This window comes from Echeneis naucrates, chromosome 4 (assembly GCF_900963305.1).
Source record: "Echeneis naucrates chromosome 4, fEcheNa1.1, whole genome shotgun sequence".
NCBI lineage: Eukaryota > Metazoa > Chordata > Actinopteri > Carangiformes > Echeneidae > Echeneis > Echeneis naucrates.
Genome location: NC_042514.1, coordinates 9,948,723 through 9,974,100, shown reverse-complemented (window position 1 = coordinate 9,974,100; position 25,378 = coordinate 9,948,723). Strand labels below are relative to the sequence as shown.

At 39.7% G+C, this 25,378-nt stretch overlaps 1 protein-coding gene across 7 annotated transcripts in view; it reads left to right on the top strand.

The window, feature by feature from the left end:
- The window catches only part of lpp (LIM domain containing preferred translocation partner in lipoma), a 137,077-nt gene that overhangs the window by 81,589 nt on the left and 30,110 nt on the right, over positions 1-25,378 (top strand). For all 7 annotated transcript variants that reach the window (XM_029499519.1, XM_029499522.1, XM_029499525.1 and 4 more), the window contains 2 exons: positions 1,471-2,067; positions 16,920-17,016. In XM_029499519.1, coding sequence (XP_029355379.1) covers positions 1,471-2,067; positions 16,920-17,016 — 694 coding nt within the window. The remainder of the gene's footprint in view (positions 1-1,470; positions 2,068-16,919; positions 17,017-25,378) is intronic.

Below are 25,378 nucleotides of genomic sequence, written 5' to 3'. Positions count from 1 at the left end.
GGGGGTGGCTTCCATGCATCAGACTAGTTTGTCAGGCACATGCTACAGATTCTGGATTGGATTTAAATTTGGAGGCCATGCCAACACATTGAAATCTTGAATACTGATGTTTATTAGGGGTGTGCCAAAAAATAAATTCATATAAGAATCGCGATTCTCATTTACTGCGATTCAGAATCGATTTTTTACCTAGAGCCCTACAAAATCCATTTTATTTTTTTTCCCCAAATTCTGTTTAAATTTTTACCTTTTTTTTTTTTTTTTTTTTTTTTTTGAGGTACATGATAGTCTACCTCTTTGTGTTGAGCTCAGTGAGTGACACCCATTTGACTTCGCACCTCAGACGGCCGCTTCACTGGTAGGGGGCATGCATTATTAGTGACCCCCTTGGACAATTTTCCTGTCAGGGGTCTGGTCTCTGTGGAGGGGTCTAGTCTCTCGTCTGGTCTGGTCTAGTCTCTAGTCTCTGGAAGGGTCCATTCTAGTCTTTGGAGGTGGGGCTGGTCTCTGGAGAGGTGGTCCGGTGTCTCGTCTAGTCTGATCTGGTCTAGTCTACACTCTCTGCAGGAGTCCTGTCTCTGGTCTGGTCTAGTCTCTGGGGAGGACCCATCTAATTGGTAATAAGTGATGGACTGAGCTACACCCCTAATGTTTAGGTTTCCCTTTTGAATAGCAGGTCTTGGACCCTGTATGCCCTGCCCTGTAGATGTTTATTAAAGCTTGATTCATCCAGGAAAACCCTGGAATCATAAATACAGTCATCTGTACATGTTGTCTCCTCAACTGTGACGAAAGGTCCCTGTCTTTAGTGTTTACAGTTTGGAAAGAAGGATATGTCAACATCCCATTAGTCCATTAAACATAACCAAGCTGGTAGGGCAGGCGATTAAGTGGTTAGCACACTCGCCATGTTATTACAGCATCCCAGGTTTTGCTGTAGCCTGGGACCTACGCTGCAGGCCATTCCCCTCTTTCTCTCCCCGTCCCTTCCTGTCGGCCCCTCTCCCACTTACTACATAATAGAAATAAATGCATAAAAAGCCCCAAATAATAATAAAAATTTGAAGAAATTATGTGAAAACGCAAACATAATTTGTACAGATTTGTAGTTGTGTGCATAATTTGTAGTTTCCTGAGCCACAGCTGTGTCTGAAGGAGGTGCCTGTGCTTTTTCTTCCGCAAGATTTAGTACAGTAGCTGCAGCACCGGGACCCGAGACCTTATGCTGACCTTTTACCCAGTCTACCTCACAGTGGAGATCAACAGAAAGCTTAACATCAGCACTGTCATTATTTGAAATTTGGAATTCATTTGTTTGTTTTGTTTTGTTTTGTTTTTTTTTGCCTTTGCCTTTATTTTTATTTTTTTTGTTAATATCCATTTCCAGGCCCCAAGTTAAGTCTTAAATTCTTAAATGTATTTATCAGTATGTTTATTTTAATGAGAGCTGATGTCTTCCACTGTTTTCAGAACTCTGGATCCTCAGCAGCTTCCACTCCCAGTGCTCCAGTGACCGGATACAAGCGCATGGTCATTCCAACTCAGCCACCTCTAACGGCCACAAAGAAGTCTACACCCAAACCTCAGGCACCTGGGGGTGTCTCTTCTAGCCCTCATTCCTCGGTCAGCCCAGTAGCCAAGCCTCAAAGCCACACAGCTCCTCAGCCCGTCCCAGCGTCCTACGCTACAGCCTCCACCCCAAGCCAGCCAACCTTCAATGTCCAGGTGAGGTCAGCTCAGCCTGGGCCGCAGCATCAGGCCTCAGGAGGGCACCATTTTGGCCAGCAGCCCATTCGCAGCCCTGCACAGGTCCAGTACATGCCAGCCCAACCCAAAGGTCCTGACTTTGCCTATGGACCGCCACAACCTGGCTTCTCCCCAATGGGTCAAGTTGCATATCAAGAGCAGAACCAACCAGGAGTACCTCAAGTAGGAGGGCTAAATTCCAGGAGACCTGACCCTGGCCCCACTCAAGCATACCAGCCAGCTGGCCCCAAGAAAACCTACATCACAGATGTTCCTCCCGGCTTGGCTTCCTATACTTCAGGACCAGCTGTTCCACCAAAGGTAAGAACATTTATTATATACATGTACAAAAGATAATCGCTTACTTAATGTACCCAAGTTGAAATCAATATACGTTTCTGATTAATTTCTCTATTTAAATTCTCTACATGTACATACTGTATTTTAATACCCATAAACCCATAAATTGTGGTTGAGGCAAGTGTCAATCCATCCATTCTTCCTTATTGTTGGTTTTTGCTGCTTTTTATGGACTGATTTGGTGGCAGTAGGTTTAGAAGAGTTGGCCAAGCATCCATTTTCCCCAACATCATCGCCCATCCCCTTGTGGAGGATTCAGAAACATTCCAAGGCCAGCTGGGATATTTAATCCCTCCAGTGTGTTCTAGGTTTGCCCTGAAGCTTGCTCCCAGTTAGATATCCCTGGAAGACCTCCACAGAGAGGAGGCAAGGAGGAGTCCTGATTGGATGCTTGAAACACCTCAACTGGCTTTTGTCAAGCGTAGCTGTTCTACTTTAAACCTCTGTGGGACATTTGAACTCCTCTGCCTATCTCAAAGGTTGGACCCAGACACCATGGGAGGAAAACTAGTTTCCATCATTTGCAGCAGAAATGATCTCTTTTATACACATGACCGCTCCTTAGAGTTGGAGACTGAAGTGATAGATCAACAGTCTTTGGTTTTATCCTTAGCACTTTATAAAATTTTGCACTGAAGACCTCTGTGACTGATCACTTCATCAGTTTCAAATCATTCCCAATTTGTCCATCATCAACATGAGCCAAAGATTTCTAAACACTCTTATTTGGGTCATCAGTTACCCGATGAGGTAAAAATAAGCAGAGGCTTGAAAACTTATCTTGGGATTGTCAAGTTCTTGTGCTTGGCCAAGACATTGTCAGTTCTTGTTTATCTAAAAAGTAGGGCTGAACAATTGATTGGAAAAAATATCTAAATCCTGATATGACAAATCACAGGAGCAGCAAAGGCTTTGAATAAAATCATACCATGAATGAAGTGTTATGAGGTGACAGAGCCACTGTTAAAGCTGAAATGTGTGTCTGTTATTACAGTATGTGTGCATTTGTGTACGTGGCATAGTGGTTAGCGCTGTTGCCCCACAATAAGAAGGTCGCTGCATGTTCTCCCCGTGCCTGCGTGGGTTTCCTCCCACTGTCCAAAGATGACATATCCGGGTTAATTTGTGACTATAAATTGTCTGCAGGTTGTACCTCGCCCTCACCCAGTGTCAGCTCAACACCCTCTGTCCCTGCTGCCCAGATGAGTGGATAGAAAATGAATGAATACATTTGTGTAGCATCAAATGGCAGTGCAGTGGGGAGTTACATACCATCATTCAATGAAATACTGAGAATAAACTGTTTTGTTTTTTTTTTTTTTAACCTTTATGAATTTTTGAACAGATATTCTCTGCTGGGGGGTTTACACCATCTGATTTCATTTGTCTCATTAAAGGCAGATTGTATTCAGTAGTATACTGTATAGCTACCCACTGTTCTAATGTAACCCAAGCCAACAGCTTCGTGATAACAGAAGTTTGTTTATCTCCTTAAATCTAAGCTGCAATCATTAGTATGTCACCTTACGAAGCTTATGACTTTCTCTAATACCTCCAGAGTGATTCTTTCAGGGCCATGAAGCTCAAAAATCACTTTTACAAAATATTTATTTTAAATGAGGTCAAACATTGAAAGCCAGGGCAGCGCGGCAGCATAATAGTTAGTGCTGTTGCCAGCAAGTTCTCGCTGTGTCTGCGTGGGTTTCCTCTCTTGTGGTACTCTTGTTTCTTTCTTTCTGTACTCTTTTCTCATGTTTGGGTTACCTGGTGACTCTAAAATGTCTGTAGATCTGAGTGTGAGTGGTTGTTGGTCTCTGTCTGTTTCTGTGTGTTGGCCCTGTGATGGACTGGTGACCAGTCCAGGGTGTACCCCACCCTTGCCCAGTGCGAGTGTGAGCACCCCCCTGCGACCTGGAAACAGATAAGCGGTTGAAGATGAATGAATTAATGAATGAACGAACAGACCATTCTTTAACACTGTTTTAAAACACTCAGACTCTCAGGTTTAGATGCAGCTCCAGACCTTTTTATAGAATTGTATATGATTGAAAGAATTACAAAATACTGTCATCCCCCAGAACAGAGTAGTCAATGCCACAGAGACATCTATTCTCATCTCCAAATCCAGCCGCCGACAATCTCTGGAAAGTGCAAGGCCCATGAGTTTCCTTTAATTCAAGGATTTTATGCTGGTTCCAAATACAAACTGGGGCTTTTGGCCCCTGGGAATAGTTCATCAAGGACTGTACTTCACTAAATACAAATTAGCTTCAACATTGCAGCAAGTATCTTTAAATAAGTCTAATTATATTTGTTCAAAACAAAAGTCTACGTTTTGCTTGAAAAGCTTGCTTTGGTCCCAGTATGATGCATTATTAAAAAACAAAAGGTGGCATTTAATAGATTTGTGAGCATCGCTTTGATTTGAGATAAAAGCAAATCACAAATTGTACAGATATAGCACACACACACACACACGCACATATATAAATATATATATAAATATATATATATATATATGTGTTGGATAATGGGCTGTATGCCCTTCCCCCTTTGCTTTATTTGAGAGAAACATATCAGCAAACCTAATGCTTGAGCGTGTATGTGTTTGCACGCATTTATCTGAAAAGTGTGATTTAAATTATTCTGCAGTATTACACATCATGTTTGACCAGACTTTCCCCAAAAATATTTAAATCCAAACCTTACATCTCCTTCTGTGTGTGTGTGTGTGCGCGCAGTATCTTAAATGCCAAAGCAGGCCAGAAACGCTATCAAAGCCAGATTAGAATTAAAGCATAAATCTGTCAACGTTGCTTTTTTGATCATCACTCTGCTTGACCCGATGTCGTGACATGTTCATAACCTTTTAGAAATGGTGTTAAATCTGCTTAAAAGAAAAAGAGCATGCCTCTTTTAATCTGTTGTGTAAATAAACCAAAACATACTCAATTAAAGGACCTATTTATATATTTGTCATAACTATCAAAAATATTCTCCATTCATTCAGATTTAATGGCAATTTTACGTAATACCCAAGACTTTCTCAGTAGGGGGTTCTTGATTTTGATTGAGGACTTTATTGAAGGGATCATTACATATAATTGAGGGTATTCATAGAAGGTCAGTTTCATTAGAAGTCCACGATGATTTATGATGAAATTCTATGATCTAGACTTGTTCAAGCTCGCCTGCTTTGCCCCCTAAGTTCACTCTGTATCACCCTCTGCCACCCAATACCCAATCCTCTACATGTTCCTGCACATATAGTGGAGGTATAACAACACTGACAGGTTCCACTGACACTTAATTACCCAAATTCACCAGTTTTTGATCTCTATTGTAGTCCAAAAAATGGAGAGATTTCATGGCTGCCGGTTAACATACCAATTTCCACGAGTTTCTCTGCCTTTCCCAAAATTGGAGGAAAGCTAAGCTGGATGATGACTTGTGTTATGGCTGAGCTTGAGTGACGTTTGGCAGGGGAGGATTATTTTCAACTGTTCAATCCCTGCAGCCACTTAAAGGCCCTCGAAGGTCAATGATGGTTTCATCTGTCAAACATGTTTATATATATGACATTTTCTCTGCCTTCCAGTCCTGGCCACAATGCCTTTTGACCTGCACAAGAACATTGGCATATGGTGCCATTAGGATGTGTCCAAAAGACCATTTTTATATATGTGAAGTGCCATAAACTCTTACTACTCTTCCACTCTGTGTAAAACTGCAACTAAAATCATAGTTAGAAAAGAAGACAAGAAAAGTCACCCAATGTAACAATAGGTCACTGTCCGTATAAGCATAACTTGGGAAATGATAACAAATTATTCAGCTAATTAAAGATAAATTGGTTCCTGATCTGTTTTATTTTACGAGTGAATATTATGTCCTTAAAGTAATGTAAAACAAAATCACAATAAATGAAGTAATGATGCAAGTAATGATGCAAAATCTAAAGTCGTAAAAATGATATGCTGCACAACTGAGCACCACAGATAAATGATGTTTGTTTAAAGTGAGGCCTTGATTTTTGGGTGTCTTTTCAGGAAACTCACACACTGATAGTAGTCTCAGATCATTTCTACTCTGCACTACTCTCATGTAAATATTTTTTTGTTAAGTTGTTTCCTGATGTGGTTGGGTGGCACCTCTATTCATGCTATTAAAGACAACCAGGCATGAACTCTTGATGTGTTGACATCATACGTGATGTCTTCTCATGACCCCAGCAGCCCCAAATTTAAAGGCTATCGGCAGCTCCAAAAAAAAAAAAAAAAAAATGCATGCTGACTGAGTGCAAGGTTTCCAACTCTGCTATACATTTCCTGAGTGGATTCTTCTGGTGCAGGATTACCACATGTAACTACAAAGTGAGAGCCCAGGGCTTCAACAAGCTGAAGATGTTATCTGCAGCCCTGTGATCTTTTCCTCTATATAGATGCACCTTGAAACAAATTGCACTTTGTTCTACAGAATGAACAAATAGTTATTCAAAACCATACACTGACTGAAAAAATAGTCCTATATGTTTTTATTGTTTTGAAAATTGTCAGTAGTTCTGAAATCGCTTTTTGAGAAACAAAACATAGGCGCTTGATTCAGATCAGTGATTGATATAATACAATCACTTTATTCCTCTGATCCCTTGATCGATCAATCCTTTTTTTTTTTTTTCAGTCCACCATTGAAACATCACATTCAAAAAGCTCATCCCCATACTTTTGTGTGCTTGTCTTTGCACACTGTACAAGTGAACAATCTGTAGAATTTCCCCCTGGATACATCAAAAAGAATTTGATTCTTTACAATTTTTTTTTTTCGCTATTTCTATTTTTGCTAACCACAGTAGCATTGTTAGTTGTCGCCGCGTACCTCAAAATGTTTGTTTGTGATTCAAATGTCAGTGCGTTTAAAGGACAAAATCATGATTTCTGTTTCAGTATGGAAATGTCTGCCAAGTGAATATATAGCAGAGCATTTCGAACTGTGTGGGTGTGTTCGTTTAGGTAAAAGGTGCAAGAAGTGATTCTGAAAATAAAATTAAGACATCTATTTCATGCAGAGTGCACAAATGAAAATACAGTAATAAGTCCTGATTTTGGTTTGGGCGGGATCCCCATTAGCACTTAAGTTATACCTGTGATTGCCTTTCCCTCTTCAGTCATGTCATAGTTTTATATATTGTTGAAAAATACAACATTGAGAAGCACAAATGTAATATAAACACAGACTTGCACTTCTGCTCATCAGCTGTTAGTTTGACTAAAGCTGATATCTTTGTATTGTTGACACACATTTCTAAATATACAAGTTGCTTATTTCTTCCCAATTTATTTAAGTTCTATGTGTTTGACACTCTGGATTTGTGACACAAATAACATGGACCTTTTGCAGCCTACAAATAGAAACTGTGAGGTCAAATTTTTGCGATGGGAAGTCAGATGCATGGTATGCTTAAAACGTGCCATGGATATCCACAAGGCCTTTCAAACGTATTGAATGTGGTAACCCGAACTTCAAAACTTTTTAAATAAACCTTGCAGTATTTTCCAAAAAGGTAAAGTAAAATATATAAAGAAGTAGTGAAAACCCCAGAATTAGGCCCTTTAAGCTGACCTCTCTTGTACACACAGTAAATACATCAGTTTCCATATACACGGACATCACAGATATGCCTCACCTTTAAAACTGTGGCAGCTGTGCGGTTGGGTTGTGCATTACAAGTTGTTAATGTTTTGAACCCAGGCTGTGAACTTTGTGAGGTTTCAAAATGTAAATTAATACAATTGCTGTTTCATTATGTGTTTACGTAGCAGATGTGATTAATCCTACAATGCCTTTCCAAAATTTGTTAGTAAAATTAAGACAAAAAAAAGTGGATGCCAATCGTGTAATTAAATTAAAAAACAAAATGATCTGTTATATAATAGGAGGCCAAGAAGAGATCACATTACGTCACAGAAAAAGCCATGCGAGGCAGTTAAATCATCTCAATCATATCAGCTGACTGACCTATTCCTTGTAACATTCAGTGCACATTCTTGCAGTGTCACGAGAAGCTGTCACACAACTAATGATGTTCAGCCTGTCTGACAGTTTGATTCCTCTTGCATTATACATGTGCAGCTAAAGTACACACCTACTGCTGTGGCTGTACCCATGTTGTTTGATGGCATGGTGTTTGCTGGTGGTCCAGGATTTAGTTACTGAATGCCTCATAGACCAAAGGTCAGTTGACATGAGGTCAGTAATGGAACATGGAGCTCCTTATGTTTCGCTTTCTCATGCCGACACATTGCAAAGCTTCCTGTCAGTAGCTGCTTTAAGATTTGTAAGAAATCTCAAATGCAAATAAAACCCCAAAGTGACAACAAAAGTAAATGGTTCCATTTGGGATTTCTAATATTGATCATTGATCATTGATCATAGGTGATCATTAGCAGTTTTATTTATGTTATTTATTATCGTGTATTACATATCACAAATGTATTATTTCATATAAAAAAAAGTAAATATATATTTTTTATTATTATTCCTTAGCACTAACGACATACGCATACAGTGAACTACAAGGCTAGCCACATTTACTGTTGCTGTAGACATATTAGATCAATGATTTGAAAATTAAAGGTACATTATTGTGGTTTTTGACCAGTAATAGTGCTATGGAGCAGCATTTTGATCACAGACTGTATATAAAAAAGGATGCAACCACTGTGACGTCACCCATAGGTCTCTGAAGAATGTCTTTGAAGCGCACAGTGGGCTGCTTGCCATGCTAGCAGTATTTGAATCTGCTTCTCTCAGCTAAACCAAAAATGGGCAAAGAGGTGGGGTGTTTCTGTAGCTAAGACTTCAAGTGTACACTCGGTCATCTGTTACTCAAAGCTGTGTGCCCTCAGTTATTCCAAAGCCTGCTAAAGCCAAAGCGAAAATTTATATGAAAATTCTTCCCTATACAGTCATCATGAAGAACAATATTAGCCTAATTTTTTTTTTTTGGTACCAGGCTGTAACCTGCACAGGGAGCAGGGGCTTTCTATGTTAAAGATGGCCATTTTAACACGGAGTGTGGTCAGGGTGGACTTACTTCTAAATCTAGCCTCATTTGACCTTTTGACATACTGCGGATTTGAAACTTATGTGGTTCCATGATTTTTCAACCCAGCAGGTTGTCGTAGGTTTCTATAGCTTTCAATGAGCAGGTCTCTGTTTCGTTTGGACTGTAGAACACTGGTTTCTGCCAATGGTTATGGCCAACTCATTGTGTAGTTCAAGAAAAGGCTTATTATTTCATATAGGTGAGAAATGAAGAATGTAAACTCATTTATTAGCTTACAACAGAACAGTACAGGGCACCTTGAAATATATCAGATTATTGGCCACACCGAAGTCTTTACTTTTCTAGAATAGCACAATGGCTGGGATTGTATGTGCTGCATTACAGTAGACTTTTCTCACAGAGTTACCAAAAATAATTGGACCTTTGCCTTGTGTGTTACCTTGGTGATAAATGGCTTACAGTACAACGTATTGGAACAGTACAATTATTAATCATGTTTGTAAAAACTTTCCTTTTCCTGCTGTCAAGTCATTGTGTTGGCTTTGAAAAACAAACCATTAACTGTATCCCCTACTAACTGATTATTGAAATATTTACAGTCCAAACATAAAGATATTTGCACTGTCACAAATACTCAGGTGCAACTGGTTTCATAACATACAAAAAATACCACCACTTAAGTGTTTCAATATAAACAGTTAGAGTAATACTCTAATGCTTACAAACTCTTTTCAAAGTGAATTACTTCACCGTGAAATAAACTTCAAGTAGAGGGCTCTCCTGACATTCGTAGTCTCTGTTAACTGTTGACTGGTTGTTTCATTTAGTCAATGTTAACCATCAGCAGATCAGAAGTGTTTGTCACGTAACTTCTTATGAATAATAGTTCCTGCCACAGCACTCTCAGCTGGCCTCCTCCAAGACGAACAGCTTGGCTGGTAAATAACTGGCCAGATCAATACTTGTCATTACAGTTCAGTGAGTCCCAGCAATCTAAATGTCTGAGCTGTGTGTTTATTTTCTTGTTCCCAGCCTCTTCTTAACAGCCTGCAGTGAAGATATGCAGGTGTTTCCTGCAGTACCAAGATTATTCAGCAGATTCCAAATGTAGTTTATGATGCTCTGTCAGACCGGGAGACAGCTAGAGGAGATTCCAACCTTCACCTCATGTCCTTTAGAAACAGGAAATTAGTTCATGTAATGCATTTTTTTTTTCTGTTGTGTTCATACGTTTTTATGTTGACTGATTTTCATGTGCTCAGACCTCTTTCTGTGACTGTGAGGAGTTGTGGACTTTTTCATTCAATTATTTAGGTTAAAGGAAAAAAACACACAGATAATACCAAGAGGTACTTTTTGACTGTGTTGTGTATTGATGTAAACATTTTACCTACGAAGTGCCGTTCACAAGAAGGAATAGAGTGGTCTTGATTTAACCAGAAGCCAGGCAGCCAATACTACCTGCATAAACAGTGGCCCCTGCTGGATTCTCCTGGACTTGGCCTCCTGTCAGTGTCAACATCAGACAACTCATAAACAGATTTCCACAGTTTTTGGCCTGCTGCTGAAGCTGGATTCCTTTCTGCTCTCTTTACATTCTCTTCTGTCCACAGGAGAACTCTTCTCCACCCCCGGCCCCGAGTCCATGAAACGTGTGCACTTTCTAAACATTTTCTCTCATCGGAGAAACATTGCTGAGTGGCTCAGGCTTTGGTTTATTCTCAGCTACAGCAATTTAGTGGTGATGTTTGGTCAGGAAAGAGCTCCTTCAGGGTGTCATTCAGATATACCATGTAGTTGTTTAGGTGGGAAGAGGAGGGATATATCATGGTTTACTGTGGACACAAAATTACACAGGAGATCAACAATTACAAAAGTTCATGTTTCCAATACATCGATTTGGAGACATAACCTGTATAAATCCTCATTATGTCGACCACATGTGTTTAAATATAGAACTAGAACCACTTGAGGAAGCAGCAGGAAAGCAATTTGAGCTTTTACCCAAACCAGAGAACCCTGCATCCTGCGTAATATAGTGTTTGCTACATTCACATGATTGTAATGGCACACAAAGAGATGCCAAATAAGTTTTATCTCTTTCCCAGCAATTTGTGCAGTCGTTTGTTGTTGTTTTTATTTATTTTTATTTTACTTCATTTTTTCAGATCGCTCATGGCACCCCTCTCTGCACTCTCAGATTTCCAAATATCTGTTTGCAGGGGGATGTGTCAGTTCCGAAGAGATGACCTAGTTTTTACACACGCACAATCTTGCAAACATTGAAACGTCCCTCTACATATATTATATGTCTGTGAATACCTGAAATGGATCCCTTTTATATGAATTCAGTTTACAGCAAGAGCTTTGAGTGGCTGTGGAAAATGTCAATTATGGAATTGGTTAATTTTTAATTATTGTCGGATGCTCTGTGCACAGAAGCTCTACAGTTGACTGTTATTTTTTCTCAGCATTTAATTGGAGCTGAAACAGCATGACCTATTTTGTTTGGAGAGAATGTATACTTTATCTGTGCCTCCTCAGAAGGTGGCCTTGAGCTTAATTTGCAGCACTGCGATGATTCTTTTCAAAGTCTAATGCATTAGAGATTACTCCTAACCTGTTTAACGTCGCAAGCAGAAAATTCATCAAATGGATTACATAAAACCACCAACATGTGATTCCTCTCAGACTTAACATGGACTTAAATTAAACATGCAACTGCCAGAAAAATGACAGAGCAAATTTTCCCACAAATATTATTTTTGTGACTACAAACCACTGAGGTTTCACATATACATACTAGCCAAGCTTCGTCAAACTACTCACAGAGGCATCTTGACTCCACCTGTGTAATTGAAACAGAGTTGTGTTATTACAATTCTGTCTGGTCACTCTTATGAATTAATCACATTAATTAGGTAGTCAATTGAAGGGTCCTACTGTGTCACTGTGACACAAACAGTCTGTTTCAAAGCCAGCTGAAAAATTAGGGCTCTCTACTTTTGGAATCATATAAGGTCATCCAATCTAAAATGATGGCTCCTAATACACTTTTTTTTTTTAATGTTTGATACTAGACACACGACATACAGAAACCCCCTCTTTTCAAAACACCCACTGACACACCCACACACACACATAGGCGGAAACACACTGAGTGAAAGGATAGTGTGACTGATCCAGCAATCCTTTTATTGTTGTGGTAAAACATCTCCTAAGCTGCTATAATCACTCGTTTAGTGTTCTGGCAACAAATGCTATTTTTTTCTTTCTTTCTTTTTTTTTTTTTTTAGGTATTTCAATTCAATAAATAAAATAACTCAATCCCTCTTGTACCCTAATTAATGCAGTAGTCCATTTGCCATTGTTGTGGTTATTATTGATATAATTTCTATTAAGCCATTTTACTTTTGTGGGCTCTATGTCCATTTTAAATAATACCATTGTAATTTGAGGAAACAAAAAGCCAGGATGTCAGATTGTGAGCTGACTAAAGCTTCTCTTTTAAAAGCCTGAGTTAAACCTACTGCTCTATTGACACTAAAGAGCTTTTTGTGCTATAAAGATCATCATCATTTAATCTGTGGATAAATATGTCTGAGTGATTATGTCTTTCTTCAGTTTGTGCTGATTGAGCAGAAAATGCTAAGCGATCATAAATAGAGTGCTTTTGGGGTAAGGTGCAATGTTGCATGGAAAAAAGTAAAAGAGAAACAGAGTGATAGCTCACTGTAGTTTTACACTCATAGATTAATGTGGTTTAGCGGTTGTCTTTCTTTGGGCTGCCTCCGCAGTAATTTTACTTTTTCCCTCCTGGTTTTCACTTTCAGTTATTGCGTGAGGCTTTTGAGCCAGCAAACCAATGGTGGCCTAAATATGAGCGTACACCTCATGATTCTTCAAAAAAAAAAAAAAATGTTTATCACTTTCTGTGCAAAACAATTATCCATGAAATCATAGGTATTTTCTAGATTTTAGAGGAGGATAAAACAAGCCTTTTCAAGGCAAACCTTTTTTTTTTTTTTTTTTTTTTTTTTTTTTTGGGTATTAGTTGTCCCTTTGGTGATTTCAGAAGTCTATCACTGTGCTTTTGGTCCCTTTTCCATTCAAAAAGTGGAAGCTAGTCAGTGACTCATCACTCAAAGCCCCAGAGAGCAGAAGCAAAACTGGAACCGGAGTTTTGTTCCAAAAGAAAGATTTTTTTCAAAATCCCATAAAGATTGCAACCACACTTTCATGACCATATTGTGAAAACAATCAAACAGCATGTTGAGTGCTATAATGTACAAAGTTACAATGAAATTAAGATGTGGTACTCACAAAGCCATTTAACTTGGTTTTAAACTTAATTCTGTAGTTGACATCATTTGGCTCAGAATAGAAACCACCAAATGCAGACCCAGTGGTAAGTACTACGTGTATGTGGCACTAATGTTGAAAATAGTGAAAATAAAAGGAAATATAAAAAATTCTTACTTTTGCTACTTGCAGTTTTAACCTAGTAAAGTAAACAAGTCAAAAGAAATATCAAGCACACACCCAGTATAGATTTTTGCCTAATTACAACTAATGAGTTTAAAATGGAATATGAAGGTTATATTGTTTCAGGGCTTTTAATACTACTGAGAGTTGTCCTTAGTATTTAGTCTAACTTGTTTATGTAAATGACACATTATAACCTTTAATAAATTGGGATTATTATTTCAGATTTGGTTAGGTGTACCTTAATTACCTGGTAGTTGAGTATGGAAATTGATTTAGCAGTTCATGTCAAACTGAAGAGAGGTGTTTCTGCCTGTATTTCCAGATCCAGATGGAATATTAGTAGACACACATCTCGTCTTACCATAATTTCTACTATAACTGTGAGCTTCCTTTGTTTTGTAGGCTACATAGTAGGCGCTGATATGCAAATAGTTTCAGCTTCCTGTTCACTTGTGTGCCTTAGTTCCACCTAAAATAACAAAGGTGTATATCAGATGCCCTGAGAACAGTTGTCTCTCCTGCTCACTTTCTATCACTGCGGTGGAAAAGATAGAGCCTGAGGTTTAGCTCTTAGTGGGACACAGAGCTGTCAGGGCATCAGGTGAGAGTCTGTACTGAGCCCCCTCTGCCTACCCCCACCCGACCCTCCTCACTTAATCATTTCTGACACAATGCCAATTCCACAGTGGGTGGTGCACCCAGCTTTGTTCATAGGTGTGGCAGTCAGGGCAGCGATCAGATCTCACACTCCACTCACCATCCACTGTCATGGTATATCAAGCAGCGTGCGTCAGTGCTCGCTTTGCAGATGTTATTGTTGCTTTTGATTTCAAGTGGTTTGGCATTTAACAACTCCCTGACACTCATTTGTCCAGCAATGGCATTTGATGGTCCATTGGGATCTTTCTTGGGTATCACAAATAATAGGCTTGCTGCCATTAAAAAGCGTAAGGCAGATGACCTGAAACTTTAAGCCTTACTGGGGGAAAAGGTGGAAAATAGGTGCCACTGTTAACCCAGTCACCACTGAATTTCAACACTAACTTCAATGAAACTGTGGCTGAGTGTCTTAAGGGCATAGGCAAGCAATTTACTGAATTGAGCCAGACATAACTGAAAAATCATGTCTGCACCACATATAGCTGTATAGTTTCTATTGTTGCTTCTGAAAAGCTTAACAGGAACTGCGAAGCAATCATAAAGCATGCAGGGAAGCAATTTCTTTCTCTTATTCAAGTGAAAAATTATTCCGTGCTGTCACAAAAGACTCCGTTACAAGGTGCTTTAAACTCTCTGGCAGTGCATTGCTGCGGGGTGTCAAAGAGTGGATAAGGTATAAATGAAGCTTAAACTCAAAAGTCTGTTTCTGGTAATAGCAGCATTTCGTTCCCTCTCCAATGTGCTTTTGATGTGGAGCTAAGATTAACAGTGTTAAATCGTCCTCTTCACTGTCTCAAACTAACAACACAGGCATAATGAGCGCATTGTCGACAACATAAGTGTTTCTTTGAGGTGAATGAACGTTAGATAGACCTACTGTCTTTTGTTTTGTGCAGATTCTTTTATTAGAATTCAAATCTATGCACAAGCAACTCACCACTGACCACTGTGCATTATTTAAAAAATCCCTTGATTTGAGGTAGCAATAGAGGAATATCTAACTGGTGAGGAATGTTCCTTTCATCTCTTCCTAATCTTTCATGATGTGATCCTGGCTGTTTATGCTTGAGTGGCTGAGGAGGCACTAGGTGCCAGGGAATCCGGGGAACCCAGGGACTGCAACGTAGCAGAAAGATTTGCACGTCAATCCCTCAGAGTTAATGAGGCCCATTGTTTGGACTTCCATTATCATCCCACTACATCCTGAGCCAGGCTGAACAGAAGTGATGCATCATAAAGTTTAGCCTTTCCTTGATAGATTGTGGACAGTAAGCAAAGCTCAGCATTTCTCATTGTCTGTGGAATTAAACTCAGGAGACAATTGAATGTTTCACATGCATATACTGTGCATTTGCATTTTTAATGTATTGTTAAAATTACAAGCACTGCAAATATTGTTGGGACTTTGATGGGCATATGCAATGAACAAAACTTGAACCAGCCGAGTCTCGTGACATGATCTGTAACTCTCAGTCTGAATACAAAAATATTTTTCACAGAGTCGCCTATTGACAGATCTTATTCCTCTATGTGATGCAGTATACCTCAGATAAATTGTACAAAACCTGACTGGCTGCTAACATTCATCCAGGTCCCAGATGTCACAATTAGGAGCACCTCAAAGGTCAGCTCAGATCTTGGCCCATGGTAATATTGAAAATCAAATCTACTGTAAAGATCCAGCCACCCCTAGATCAAGGGAAGGTCATCCAAGTGTCACCGATTTTTGAAAAAAACACGTCCATACGGCACCAAACGAGTCAAGTTCAGGCCTCCAGGGTGTCTGCAAAGGACACACACACCTGTGATGGGATTGTGCCGTGAGCTGGGGCTCGAGGACAGAGCAAGGGGAGCTGCACGCTGCAACTCCACAAATGATTGGCAGAAAATGTCAGGCACAACACGTCAAGCCCCATACAGACACACAGCAGGCAGATGTCAGAGACTGCATGATAAGAGGGAGGCCAGGCTCACAAGGAAAGGAAGGAAATGGCATCTTTAGAGAGTTATGTTATCCCTCAAAAATCTCTTGCACTGTAGGCCTGAACAATGCTCACACCTAGTGAGCCTTTCATGCTAATGTCTTAATACTTATCTCCTGACCTATCACCTGAATGTACAAGTCTTTAAAAAGTAGCTTACTTCTAATGTTTGTCTCCTCTTTTCTTTCTGTTATCATTATTTTTCAAACACAAGGATTAGTCAGGGTCACAGTTTTGTCCACATGCTTGAATTGCACAGAAGGATATGCACAACCTTCTGGGCTGAACACCACTGGGGCCTGAGCCAGGGTCAGATATCTCAGAGGAGAAAGGCAGACTGAAGACAATCCTCTGCATGTTAATTACAGTAAATGTGTTTTGTTTGACCTTGAGACAGTGCTTCATCCTGATTTATTGAATTCAGGCTTTCTGAATATTTAAGCTGAATCTGTGTTTTGTTAAGAAGTACATTCTCATACTTCTTCTGTTCCTTTTAAGCAGTGATTGTATAACATTGAACCCAGGTAACTTTTTGGGAGGGCATTCATGCAAAAAAAGTCCTTTATTATCTTGGTTAGCTTTTTGAATGACAACTATGTTTATTATATGCTTCTCAGGGCAGTGCTCCCGTGGCCCACCCTGAGGATGAGTTGGAGCGTCTTACTAAGAAGATGCTGTTTGACATGGACAACCCTCCATCTGAGGAGTATTTTGGTAAGTAAGATAGCTTTTCTCACTCCTCTGGTCAGGAATAGTAAGTTTAATGAAAAATTGACAAGTCACGCGACACAAGAAAAGCAGTGTAGATAATTTTTTGTTATTCTTTTATTGTCTGTGAATTCTCATACAAGCACCACTTAGCAACCTAGCGTTCGATGGTTGGAGTACAGTAGCAAAGTGGCTAAAATAAGTCTGTGACTCACTGTTTGATTCACATGTAGCAGTGACACGGGGAAAGTTTTACATACCTTCACAGACAAGCATGCTGACAAGGGTCGTTTGATCATGAGTGCTCATTCTGCAACTTTCATTGTGACATTTTGTGAAACCACAAGTCAAAAAGAAAAATAAACAAACAAGCTGCTCGATTAGGCTTGAACTATTAATGAACCTTCCCCATTAGTGGTGATAAAGGCTAAGTAAGACAATATGCAATAGTAGGTTAAAAGACTAAAACTGGCATAAGGTTTCTGAGATTTGAGTCTTCCCAGTAATCCACAAAGTTAGTCTTGGTCCTTAAGGACAATGTTTTTGGGAAATGGCTCAAAGCTGCTGAGTATCAGTGCAGGTGCATTGGATGCAAAACGAGGATAAAAGAGTATTCTTGGTACTTCTTATCTTCCTGTTATTTCCATGGTGTTGACACAGCAGCATATCTACCAGTCTGGGAAGAAGTCCTCAAGCTAAAGTCTCAAAACTGTATCAGTGATGTCAGAGGATAAGGCACATCTCGTGCTTTGGGGTATGATGAGAAGATGATATACAATAAAGACTTAAGACCGATGACATAACCCGATTTTGATAAAACTCTTGTTTCACTGTCCACTGTTTTTTTTTTTTTTTTTTTTTTTGATAAAACTGTTTTTCTCTGAAGGGCTTTATATTTAATTTTTGTTTCCATTTAAAAAAGAATGAAAATATAAGTGCCAGGATTACAGAAAAACCAAATTTAATACTATTTCACAAAATAGGATTCCAAAGACAAGGATTCTGTGCATTTATATTTCCTTTTTTATTTTTCCGCCCTCTATACCCTCTGCTGCCAGCGAGTGCCATCCCTCTGCTGCTCTCTGTTCTCTAGCCTTTAATCCCCTTTGCCCTGGAATTAGTTCCCATGCCCATTAGATACCTCACTCAATACATTCAACAAGACTCTGGAGCAGGCTTTATATCAGCACATAATCACACAGCACACCATGATAGCGTGTGTAGGTGTATTATAGCTACAGGGACGTGTATTTAACTGGTATTAAGGGATATTGGGCTTCACATTGGTGCACACTGATGTAAAGACCTTAATTGGTTCACATTAGACATAGGTCAAATGGATCTGCTGGCTTAAGCAAAGTGTAGTCATTTTACAGAGGCATGACCCTCAAAGCCTTGTTGGCCTAAATTTTGTGTGAATTTGTGTGTGATGCCTACCTGGCATAAACTCTGTGTAATGCTATACTGTTCGTGCAGCTGCCATTACTTTACCAACCATAAGGCTGACTGGCGGCTGGTAAAACAAGGACATGCAAGTTGAGAAATGGGTCATAAGTGAGATGAGGTAGCCAGAACAAATTAGGCATAGGGTGTATGTCTATCCAAGCCGCTGACAGCAGCTGACTGTCAGAGGAATGGAGGGGAGGAGGAGGGTCATCTTATGGTTAAACTAGGTGACAGCTGAATTAACAGAGAGCTAGAGAGAGCATGAGCGCATGAGAGCACAAGCCCGCGACTGAGGTGACTGCAGGGACTCATTAGGAGAGAGTTCAAGCACAGACACATGCTGCTCTGCAAATCCACAGAGCCTTGTTCCTCTCCCACTGAATAATGTACATATAGGCAGCACAGTAATGTAAAAAAAATTACTTTAGCCTGGCATGTCTCTTACTATATATCCAATTCTGTGGGAAAATCAGTCCCAAAGCACGAGACTTTTGTAATTACAAAGAATCTGATGGCATATAAGCCTCTTCTGTTTTGGTGGGGTACAGGGGGGTAAGGCGGCCAGCAGTTGTTGAAACCCTTAGGCTAGTAATTAACAAGATTAATCAAAGTGGGGCTGCGATCTCTAGCGCACTAGTGGACTGGATCATTGTTTTCCTATAGCAAAGTTTTATTGGTGCCACTAACGTCTTTGATGAGCTCTGAAGCAGCTATAGTGGGTTTTCATTGGTCCAGAGGGGGTTAATTGAATTGAATTAATGATCTTTATGATGTCACAAGGACACTTTTCATTAAACCAATTGAGCTCCATCTGTAGCTAAGTTGCACAACATTATTATGGTACTTCATATAAATGGCAGTCCAGCAATCACACCAGAAAAGACTTTGTGTTCAAAAGCGGGCTCATAAAAACCAGCCATTCTCACATACAAAAACGCTCCTCAAACTGTAAAAAACCTGAAAATGATGCACTATAAAAGAACAGCCTTTCTTGTGAGAAACCCAGTTTGCAAGCTAGAAATTCCTCTTTGATTGAAGCATCTTTGAAAAGCAACTGATTAGTCCTGATTTAGAGTTCCAGATTAGATTTGAGTAATCTGAAAGAGCCTTTTCTCCAAATGTCATCATCCGTCATATTTAATCCACTTAGGTTCTGCGTAGGTGTACTGTGTTTGTGGAAATCTAATAAGACACAGCTACTCAGCTTGCAGTACAGATGCCTTGGCATTTGTGCATCAGAGGAACTTACAATATTTTGTCATCACTACATTTCTGTCAACCAAAACCAGGACATAAAGCTGAATAATTGAAAGGATGAGATGCTTTGCTTTTTTTTTTTTTTATTTACATTTTTTTTATGTTTTTTTATAATTAGTGACGATGATACTTGTGCAGCGTAGTTCATTTTGCCACAGAAAATCAGTTTTTATTCCTCCTTTAATACCAAATTCACAAGTTAGACTTCCTTCATGTGATCCCAGACTTTTAGTTTTTGGCTGTATAGAATAAAAAAAAAAAAGAGTGAAATTTTAATATCTAATCAATATTTATAGAGTGATTTTCCAACTGTGGAATAAATGTTTTTGTAATGTTATTATCAGATGGGGAAGTGATAGTCATTGGAAATTAGGAGGGAAAGTCATGTGGGCATACTGTACTCCACACAGGATTCTCAGCTGTCGACAAAGCTTTCCCCCGGTTTAAGCCAGGCTTTGTTTTATGATAAGAGCCGGAGAAGAGAAGGCAGACTTTGCCATTTTTCCTCATAATGTCAGCTGAAGAAACCCTCATAATTTATGAGACACCTTGCATGAAAGGTTCATGAGGAATCTTGGAAGAGATACAAATGGTGGTGTCGCTCCGGTAGCATTACAGACCGAGGGAGTCAGAATGGATCAACTGAGGTAATTAGGTCAGAAAAAGTTTAGGTTCACACAGTGCACTCTTCTGGAGCTTTCTTTATAACAACTGAGCATCATAATATAATGTATTAATAGGCTTCCAGTTTAGACAGCTTTGTGCATTGTCTAAGATACTCTGATGGAGTTCATTAGCATATTACTGAGGTTGCCCTCAGCAACCTCTTAGGAGTTTGCTTTTAGATGTGCCTCTACATGTCATAACAAGTGGGATGTGTGTCAGAGTAAAACCTTTCTGATGCTTTAAAAAGGAACCCCACCCCCCCACCCCCTCTCACAAACTGCGCTTCCCCACCACTCTCCACCTCCACAGTCTTCAAATGCCTTTGGCCAACCATCTCCCCCAGTGCAGATAACTGTTTCCATTTACTGTGTGAAGGTTAAACTTTAATGTTCATTTAACATGTATACAAAAGTAAACAAAAGCCCGTCTAAATATGCAGGTACTATACAGTATGAGATCACATTTACAACTGCAGCTGCGTTCATGTATAATGCAGTTCAATTCTAGCTTGTTTTCTCTCTAAAAATAGAGAGAAAATAAGCAAAAGAAAAGTTAATGAGTTTCTATTCACTACTGAGGGATGGTTCATCAGGATAAGCATCTGCTTAAACTGTTGCAGTGGATGAGGGAGAAATAAGATGATATAATTAAGAGTGCCAATAAAACCTCACACATCACCCACTAAAAACAATATAGAAAATATGGAAACTTCTCATTGTTCTGAACATATCAGAAGAGACTTCAGAGGACATTTGAGTCACACTTTCCAATGCACCCCATGAATTAGACTATAGCTGTGTTTTGCTTTTGTTGATGCGGGTTGTTTTTCTCAGCTTTTTTTACCTTGAAATTCACATAAGTATGTAAAAGCTCGCCCAGTATTAATGGTGTGGTCTTTCATTCACAACTTGAATTGCAATCACAGGCATGAGATATACAATGCTCGAATGCAATCCAGTGTTTGGACTGAAACATCGACTTCTGCCTCACTGGTTACTGTTCACTTTCCCAAAGCTTTATATGCACCAGGTTAAACGTATACTAAAGCTTAGTCAGTATTCCCCACTGCTACTGCTTCACATGAAAAGCACTCTGTAGATAACAAAAAATGGAGCAGCTTTTATTGTGCCGCTATTGCAGGATATGCAGGGGATTTTTTTCATCGTTTGCGGTCATGCTGTTCATCAAACGCCCATCTTCTTGACTAAGTTCACCATTAATAGACACATCAGCTGCTCTTGTTTCTTATTTCTGAGATAGTAGTTGCTCAAATATATTGTGATTGTATTATAAAGCCATAGTTAATAATATGAACAACTGCAGGTTTTACCAAATGAACAAACAGTGAAATCTATTTTAACTAAAAAAACAAATTACACCGTTACTCAAACTACCAACAATTATGTGAAATCAAATAGCTGGATAAAAATAAAAAATCTGATCTAAAAAAAGTATTTTTCTGGGTAAATAGAAACATTGCAACAGATAAGGTTGGATGAAGTATTATCTTTTACCCCCCTATTTTAACCTGCCATCAATTTTCCCCCACTATAATCTCCTTGTAGGCCCCTTTACTCTAAACAGCCAATTTCCTCCTTCACTATCAGAGGATTTCCTGCACTCACAATGCCTGAGTGTTTGCCTTGCTGTAATCCATGGGTATATGTATGTTGCAGCCTTCACTATGAGACAGAGGAGCATAATACTTCTGGAAGGAGGTCAGCGACCACCCAGGGGCAGGGGGGCATCATATGAGGCAGTCTGGTGACATGGCAACTCATCCAAAGCCCATGCATCACTATACCACCTACAGTGGATTATAATGTACGACTGCAAATGAGAAGATTAAACAACACAATAGCTACGGATGATCCATCATAGCTGTCTTTTGTAAAGAAAATGCAGGATCTATGTCAGTGTGAGGCTACAGATTTGACTTTCAAGACCCTTTTTCCCCTCATGAAAATCATGTTAAATGCTTTGAAAGGCAAATCTTATAAAAATCTGTCGCTTTTATGTTTGTCCATCTTCAAGGAAATCTGCCTGTACCTCAGTTCTTCTATGAATGGGGCTTTCTTAGTTTTTATGCTATGTCATCATCTTGCTTGTACTTGTATCCTTGATTATATTTGTGAGTGTTTTAAGTGCTGGACCAGTTCTGCTAAACATGGATCCATTTTCCAGCAGTTTACGGCTCCTATATGCCACTTTTGTCCTCATTATCGCGTCCCAGCACAACCACTGACCTCGCAACGCTGCTTTCTAGTTTCTCAGCTGATGTAGTGTGCCAGCATGGGGCTTCTCTTCACAGCGACAGAAGCCAGCTTTTTGGCAGCAGTTCACGTGAGGTGACCATCCCCCCCTCCACCCCTTTGCTGTTCCCCTCTCCCCTCCCGTTCCTCCCCCGCCAGGCTCAGTGCTTGCTATCCTGCCTCATTGAGACAGCTCCACTGAGGCTTGCAAGATCAGCTGCCGTGCAAGCCCAGCTGAGGCTTCCGGGCACTCACGTTGCTAGATTTCATTTGTGAGTGAGCGTTTGACCTCAGGAATGAGTAGACATCCGCATGCTCATGCACGCAAACACAGACGTACTTTCAAAGGCACACGGGTACCGACAGATAAACAGCGTACAAAGACATGGGCGTCTTTGAACACACAGCTTGTGCACATGTTCAGCTGCACACACTCACCTGCCCCCCCCCCCAAACACACCAATCTCTCCCTCTCCCCATCGCCCTGTTCACTAGCCCCACTCATTCTCTGGCACCCCTCCATGTCGCTCCTGCCAACCTGCTTCTAAAACATGTAACCTACACTCGGGCCCCTTTGCTCTGCTGCCGCAGGCCTTGACAGGCTGCGCTGTAATGCTTAGTGGCACAGGCTCGCCTATCCTCCATCCCCTACCATCACCGCAGCAATTCTGAAGATTGCTATTTGCTGACATTGGGAATGAGATTAAAGGCGAGGGTTAGGAAAGAGGCGTCCAGAGATTGAAATGCAGAGATGACAGCGATTTCTCTTGTCATCACAACTGAAGGCCACAGTGCTGTCAGGCTGCGAGCAGGCCAAGCTGAAGCAACAAAGTAGATTAGCCCAGAGGTGAAAAACATGAAACAGTGAACAAATAGTGTCCTCTGGCACTTCAATAGCTGACAGTCACACACCTAATGTGTTCAACTACTACTTTTAGACTACTTTTTGCAGCTAAACATCACTGACCTATTGTAATGTCTTTAAGGGTGAAGATGGTTTCACAACTTCATAACTTTGACTGTCCTTTTTAAGGATGCCACAGTAAATTAATCTTTTACTGTTTACTGTATCAACGCGTTTATAAATTCAATTAAAAACACAATAAGATAATTTTTTGAAGCCACATTTTATTAATTCAAAATGCCTCCCATTTAAACTATAATGTGGTGTTAATATTGAAATATATGAAGTGGTTAGTGTGTTTTGTGTTTTATCACCATAAGTGGATGTTTTAATCTAAGCACAAACTTAAGTTGAAGTCCCAAAATGGATTTTGTGGTTCTTTTATTAGTTTTGGATCTGAGTTGTAGTTGCTGGCTTTGCCTTTGGGGTTTGCAAGGGTTGCACCAGCAGAATTGTATTCCTTAGTAACACAGTGTGAAAAGTTTGGTCTCCCACAAAAAAGTTCCTTGCGATCCTTCTTTACATGCACGATCTTTGATTTCCGACGATGTAAGATCAAATTGAGCTGCAAGTGTGCTCCCTCTCTGCCTTTCATGCTGTTTCAATATCACGGCGTGAAAAAACAAAGAAGGCAAAGACTGAGGGAAATCTGAAGCGTTCTGCCACTCAACATCCCCCATTCCCAAACAACAGCGTCTCACTGCCACTACAAATACATTAGAAATCAATTATTTATGGAACAGAGTCAGGGCCTCTTTAATCTTTTCTTTTTATCCAATTAAATTGTCTAACCATTCTAAGCCTCTATAGCTCACAGGGAATGCACTTTAAAAAAAAAAAAAAAAAAAAAAAGAAGAAAAGAGTTTTTCTTCAGTCCTTCTTTTGACTTTCGATGTAACAGAGAGGAGACACTTCTGAGAGTTAAAGAATAAAAGGAAAGAAAGTGAGTAAAGTGTAAATGAACTCCCCCTCCCGCCCTGTCACCGTTGGATTGGTTCTACAGGAACTATTTGAAGTTTCGATATTAAGACTGGTTCCATTCCCCGCGCAAAGGGACACTGGGGAGTGGTGATGCCTTTCATGATTCCTTCATGCCCAGCTGAAATAGTTAGAAAGTATTTGGGATCATCTCCACAGGGGTAAATATGATGTTGCTTCAATTGCTCTCTTGTATTATTCAAGGAGTCAATTGAAGTAGTGTCTCAAAATTGAAAATGCTTACTTCTGATGCAGATGTGTGAAATTATTGATGTGAAGCATTGTAAAACACTCTGCACATCTCTCTATTATCATACAATAAGACTGTTAAAGGGAAAAGCTGGCAAGGACTTGCTTGGGGAAAAAAAAAAAAAAAACGTCTCCCAGTTTCACACTTTTGAAATTGTTTTTGTGCAAAAGTGTAACATCATTTTTAATTGATTGACTGAAAATGAATCAATCATCATTTGGAATGTCCTGCAGTCGCAATGCAGAAAGGTGAAAATGATTGCCAGTCTGTGTTTTTGGAAACTGATGCCATTTTTCAGTCTTTGCATTTAAGACTGAATGATTCTCATCAGCACATTAATAAATAACGATTTACATGAGTGAGTTACAACCCTTGATTCATAGCTTTACAGTACATCCAACACCGTTGTAGTAGTCGGGCACACCTGAGTACTTGACTGTCACATGCAATTTCTTTGACACACATCACAGTGTTATAGATGTCTCATTTCAGTCACATTTTCAGTGCTGAAGTCATAGTTCAAGGTGTTATTGTACTGGGGTCCTGGGGCCCATTATATTCAGTGGTATTTCTCATATCTGTTTCTACAATATTCAATGTAAGTGAGGACAAAAT